Source organism: Limulus polyphemus, unplaced genomic scaffold, assembly GCF_000517525.1.
Source record: "Limulus polyphemus unplaced genomic scaffold, Limulus_polyphemus-2.1.2 Scaffold2254, whole genome shotgun sequence".
Taxonomy (NCBI): Eukaryota; Metazoa; Arthropoda; class Merostomata; order Xiphosura; family Limulidae; genus Limulus; species Limulus polyphemus.
This window is the reverse complement of record NW_013667864.1, coordinates 81,344-87,938: the sequence shown is the minus strand read 5'-3', so window position 1 is coordinate 87,938 and position 6,595 is coordinate 81,344. Positions and strand designations below refer to the sequence as shown.

The following is a 6,595-nucleotide window of genomic DNA, read 5'->3' as shown; positions in this document are numbered from 1 at the left end:
GAGGTGTAAAAGGCTTTGTTATGCATTTGAATCAACTATACTAATAGTAATACCATCACATGAACAAAATATACTAACAGTAATACCATCACATGAACCAAATATCCTAATAGTAACACCATCACATGAACCAACTATACTAATATCAATACCATCACATGAACCAAATATACTAATAGTAATACCATCACATGAACCAAATATCCTAATAGTAATACCATCACATGAACCAACTATACTAATATCAATACCATCACATGAAACAAATATACTAACAGTAATACCATCACATGAACCAAATATTCTAATAGTAATACCATCATATGAACCAACTATACTAATATCAATACCATCACATGAACCAAATATACTAATACCATCACATGAACCAACCAGCTCCGTTAATTTCAGCCAAAAGATAATTGTACTTCTACTTGTAGACATTCGTAATTGGTTTACATGTAATGAAGTACATAAAAATAATGTACATGTAGCTAATAATAAAAGTAACATTTATTCACTCTCATAGTTTACAGTTTGTATCACACACAATTCAATGTGTAAAATATGCTGTTTAGTTACAACATACAAAGTAATTCAGAAGTACACTGACAGTTAAATAATTCAGAAATTAAGAACTATAGTAAAATAATTGTTAGTGGTGTGAAATGAGGTAGCATGGGTCAGTATCACTGAGGTTACTGAAGGTCATCTACAAGGCCATGCCATTCAGAAATTTTAGATACGCATCAGACACCTAAAATGTCAATGACAAAGGTGTTAACAATAATAAATGAAACATTTTAAACCAAAAATGACTCAAAATTATTCCTCAGAGACAACAGTTGTAGGAATTAATGCACCTCTTCCATGCATATAGAGTTGAGCAACAGAACATGACCATAGTAAAGGATGTCCAAACCTAATCAGGATTTTACATAAGCAGGTCATTGCAACTTTAAAAGGTCCAAAACATTATGAAGTAGGTTATCAGAATGTTATATTTGGCCAGTGCATTGTTTATTTCATATACCAGGGGATTCAAAAGTCCATTGACAGGCAAATAATTTGGAATTGGAGAGATACGGGGCCATTATCGTTAATGGTATGGAATGAGGTGATTTGGACATACCCTGTGACAATATCATTGAGGTCGTTCAAGGTTATGTCATTCAAAACTTTTATTAACATGCATCACATATCAAAAATGTTTATTGTTAAGATGTAGACAATAACAAATTAATCATTTTAAACCAAAAAAGGATCAAAATTTATTCCTGGGAATTCTGGTGACACTCTCCATGTAGAATGACCGTGTTTTTCAGTTGAATACTGTGTCGTAATTTGAGGATGTGGAAGCAGCACAATGCTTGTGCTACTTCCTAACAGCCTGGGAATTCTGGTGACACTCTCCATATAGAATGACCATGTTTTTCAGTTGAATACTGTGTCGTAATTTGAAGATTTGGAAGCAGCACAATGCCTGTGCTACTTCCCAACAGCCTGGGAATTCTGGTGACACTCTCCATGTAGAATGACCGTGTTTTTCAGTTGAATACTGTGTCGTAATTTGAGGATTTGGAAGCAGCACAACGCTTGTGCTGCTTCCTTTTATTTTGGTGCTACAAGGATGTATTACAACAAAATACACACAAGACGTTATTAGTTCATCTTTGAAAATCAGGATGTTTCATACTACACAGACATTAGGCTTTTTTATTATGCAAGTTATCTTTACATATCAACCTTTTAAAAGGAGGTTTAAATGTAACTTACTGTGTTGGTTTCCTTCTTTAAGTACTCAACTTCCAGACTGGCAAGTGATCCAGAGACTGATCTTCTCAAGAGCAGTTGTTCCTTCTCACTATCAGACAAAGTCACTTGATCAAGAGGTGCTCCCATCTCCACAAGTCGTTCCTTTAAAGATCTATTTTCTGTTTGAAGTGCTTCCACCTCTTGGCAAAGATGCTGAGTGTCATAATCCCCATGTTCTTCCTTATTAATGAATAATTTCAGATTACTCACATCTTTCTGGCTACAGATAGTGATCAACTATAATGTTTTAGAATCTGCATATTAGGCTTTACTGGCTAGTACTGTGCTGCATTAAATAATTCTTTTTCATGGGCAAATAAAACACCTAGGTGACAAATAATGACTCCCTTTCCAAGGTATTTCAGTATGTGGTCATTGTTTAAGTTTTCTCCTAATGTTCCTTGAGTTTAGTAAGTACATAAACTTAATGAATTTTTAATTAAAGTATCCAACTATTTTATAGGTTTTTAAACTTTATTACTTTTAGGCTTTTAAGGAAAAATCTAACCTAATATTTACATGCACAAGTAGATGTTTTTATCAAATATTTGGTATAACACATCTAGGATAATCAGTATAATTTCGTACAATATGTTAATACCTAAATATTAAATGTGCAAGTAAAAAGATTATGACCTCACATGAACAAATGTACATCAGAACACAGATTATCCAAGTAGTTACTGTAACCACTATTACACAAGTGTGTGGTGGTACTTATACCGGAATTAATAAAACTGAAAAAAGAAAAAAAAAAACATAGATTATTTCTAAATCAAAATCTATACATAAAATGTAAATTTAAAAGTACATGTAAGAAGTACATAGTATTGAGAATTTCCAACATTTTTGTTGGCCTGAAACATTTACTTAAAACATTATGTGCACATTTTATATAACCTACAAAAAATACTCTTAAAAAAGAAAAACCTTAACACTATACACCATATGTTTAAGTAACTCAGCAGGATACTAATTTTTATCTTTTATTTAAAAAATCAGATAGGTATTTCAACTTCTCAGTAGCACATTAGAACCTGATACACAAACAATAATTGTCTACATGTTACACACTTATGGAATTATAATAAGCTAATGCATCCCCACTCACCTTAAGTCGTTTATTCTCCATCTTTAGTGTCGCTATTTCAGCCTTTTTTCCCTCTGCATTTTTGACAAGTTCTGATATCTCGTGTTCTAGTCGTCTCTTTTCCTTCTCTAGAAAAATGATCTTGTCTTCAGAATAAGGATGATTACTCTGTGTTCGAGATACTCTTAGGTTCTCCTTCTCACATTCTTTATTTCCCCTGAAGTCAATGCTGTCCTTGCTAACTGCCCGGTGCATGTTACTCTGAGAAATGCCTCTGTTGCTACTTCGGTGTTCTGGAAGACTGATACTTGGGGTTTGGATGATGTTTTCTTTATTAACTGTCTTAACTGAGGCAGGACCAGTCCTTCCTTTTCCTAAAACAGCCTGACTGGAGGACTTGATTGGGACAGATGTTTTCCTCTTAGTGTGAGATACTGTCAAGTTTTCCTGAATGCCTGAAAGAGTCTTGTTGCTGAGTTTTTGGGTAGAGGAAGTTTTACGGTTTCCTAATAATGAGCCTGTTGTTGCACTTCTCTCCACAACAGATCTTGAACTTCCATTTGGGCAGCTAGTGGTATGAGTTCCAGTAGAAGAAGGTATGACAGACACTTTAGAGGTGTAGTTCATCCCTGTTTTTACTTTTGTCATTGTGCTTGATTGTCTGGTATTCTTCATTATAATGTGTAAATCCCCTTTTCTCCAATGGGGGATCATTTATTTCTACAAAATGTATAAATGAGCATGAATGTTATACATGTATAAACAAATAAAAAATAATACTGACTAGTGATATCCATTAAAGCTACAAAAAGTTTGTAGTGAGGGTGCTGAAAACAACTGAACAAAATAAAAACCCTTGTATATGATGGGAATCATGTATGTACAGTATCCCCATATGTCAAGACAGGGGATTGGCACACCCTCAGCTACCTAGTTCATGTGCCCTTAGTAATATCCCTTACACAGAACACAGTTGCTTTATATCTCATTTTAAAATATCACATGTTGCCTATATTCAAACCCTAATCTCTATAAAAACACGTACGAAAAGCTGATTGATTTGGATATTTTTCTTTTTAAAGTGTCAAAAGTATTAAACAATTAATTTGCTGTAATGATAATTGTGCAACCCCCCCCCCAAAAAATACCCAATAACAACCTAATCTTGCCTTGTTTGTTATGCATAATACTGTCATTCACTCATCCCTGGTTGAGCCTGTTCATGCAAAAGTGAACTACACAGAAAGCAGTTTGTGGCCCACTTGTGTCACATAAATAAGATGGCAGGATGAAAGACTACAGCAAGTGTAACAAAGTAAATGTGATTGATCTTTTGAAGAAAATACATGAAGCAGTGAACATTCTAGGTGAAATAAACTATAACAGGTTTCACAAGTTAACTGATAGTGAATATTTTAGTCTGGGTGAACTGAATAAATCTTAATTTGATGATCTGTCTTCCAGGATTCCATCTTTAAGACATATTCATGTAAAATATATGAAAAAATGTTTGGAGGTTCTCTTCATTAAATTCCATACTGGTTTATCCAAAACAATTCCATATACAATTTAGATGTTTGGAAAATACTTATGCTGAATACACTCAGCTCATTCTGCAATTTTGCCCTTTTGTATCTAAGATTTTGTGAAAGTGGTTGCCAAGAGCTTATATCTAATCATGCCTATCCTTTTGCACAGAACATTTTGGTATAAAAGAATAATGTTGCCATTCTAGTTTTAAATTACAGTAAAGATATGGCAGACACAACCAATAGCCACAGTCAAATCCACAATGACTATATACGTTGATGGATACATTATGTTGATTCTGGGTCTATATCTTGCTGATGGGCAAAATAATGATGCAGTAATTAGTCATAACATATTCCAAAATTATGCTTAAAACTTTCCCACCTGATTATAGTAACATAATCTTATTGTTGAGGGTAGAGAATTTAAAGAAGCAATAGATCTCCTTCACACTGGTGTGAAAACCCATATGCCATTTTTTCTGCAAAAGGAGTGTAATCAACATCTTTCAATGGAAATTTTCAAGGATTGTCACAAAAGTGTGTTGGGTTTGGTGGTAAAGTAATAATCTGTAACATTAACAGTAAAAGCTATCAGATATAGTATTTACTAACCAGCAGATTTCTTTTAAAGAGAATTATGTGAGAATTCCTAGTGCTCTTTGGAATTATTTTCATACAAAACACAGAATCTGTTTCTGCTGTCACACAACAGAATTTCGTATTAGTGAAACAAGCCGATACACTCCAACACACTGAGGAGTCCAAAGGTTTACCATGAAAAACTGATGTTGGGTAAAAAAGAAGGAGTGAAAGAGGTAGTGCAGCTTTAGACTTTCCACAGTTGTTTGAATAATGTTTGCCATCACTGACACTGGTTGTACATGCCAGCTGAACCAGACAGGTATCATACACATAACAACATCTACCCAAGAAGAGGCTGTAAAAAAAAAAAGAAATAGTCTCTTCTGTATAAAGATGCAGTCACACTTTGTTTCAAACAAGGTGTACTCTTTGTGGATTCAGCATGATGGTCATAGCAATTTGCCTAAAATAGCCTGTATCACATAGGTGCAGGAGTATAAGTGGTATGTTGTAAACACAGCACAAGGAACACAGGCTCAAAAGACTAGCTTCCACACCTGAAGGTGTTCTGGATGCTAATACAATCAACAATGGGTGAATCAGACAATAATTGAATGTGGAATGTGAATACTTAAGTGTGTAAAATATTTGCAATTTTACAAATGAATTATGGACAATATTAAAAAAGCAAACCTCTGGGTATTTTTATGGTTGTCAACGTTTGTGGTATGGACAAAATTCTAATCTTACAGGTCTTACCCTTTTTTTTTTTTTGTCATTAAGATAATCTTTAATACATGTACAAATATACTGAAATATACCATCTATGAACTGATGTGATTATTCAATGTCTTTATTACTTAAACATAATGCAAAATATATACAAATTCCAAAACATAAATTTTTACGTTTTACAATACTGTTCACTACATGTATCTTGCAAGTTTCATATACTTCTAACTGAACAAATTCAAAATTATATTCCTGATAAAAATATCAGAATGCCTTTGGAATTCATGTAAAAAATTCTACATGTACTAATTTCCACCAACTTGCAGTATGCCGAGACTAATATAGGTCTACATCTGATTACTTATGCAAAACTGTTTTGTAAGCTCAACATTTGAAACAATATTACCAGTGATAAAAGCAATATTTTGAAGCTAAGGTTGTATCCTTGATAGGCAAAGCTTTTAAGGCATCTCTGCATATCTAGGTGTTCCCTTTTTCTGTTCTTTTTTTTCTTTCATTATTTAATATAGAAACTTACTCAAACTGCTACTGTAGTTTCCAAGCATTACCAAGCAATTGATGCTATCAGAACAGATGCCTTTAATTATGACAGCACATACTATATACACATTATATAATTATGTGTATATAGTACAAATACATGTATACTTTATGTACATACAGGAACGTCGAGAGCCAGCAAGAGCCCTAGGGCAAACATCCTCGCTGGGCTCCCCTTCTCTCTCTCTCTCTTTTTTAACATTTTTAAGAATTCATTAAAACGAAGATCCTATATTAGGACAGCATCAATCTCATAAACCAGACAACATCATAGCAGCAGCCG

At 33.7% G+C, this 6,595-nt stretch overlaps 1 protein-coding gene across 3 annotated transcripts in view; it reads right to left on the bottom strand.

Annotated features, from left to right (window-relative positions):
* The window catches only part of LOC106466421 (cytospin-A-like), a 56,260-nt gene that overhangs the window by 45,789 nt on the left and 3,876 nt on the right, over nucleotides 1–6,595 (bottom strand). The window contains exons 3-4 of one of the 3 annotated variants that reach the window (XM_022394426.1): nucleotides 2,927–3,625; nucleotides 1,777–1,995 (exon numbers count right to left, since the gene is read on the bottom strand). In XM_022394426.1, the coding sequence (XP_022250134.1) occupies nucleotides 1,777–1,995; nucleotides 2,927–3,619 (912 nt within the window). In that variant the 5' untranslated portion in view covers nucleotides 3,620–3,625. Of the gene's footprint in view, nucleotides 1–1,776; nucleotides 1,996–2,456; nucleotides 2,492–2,926; nucleotides 3,632–6,595 lie in introns of those variants that run through there. The other 2 variants (XM_022394427.1, XM_022394428.1) reach the window with 2 other exon arrangements.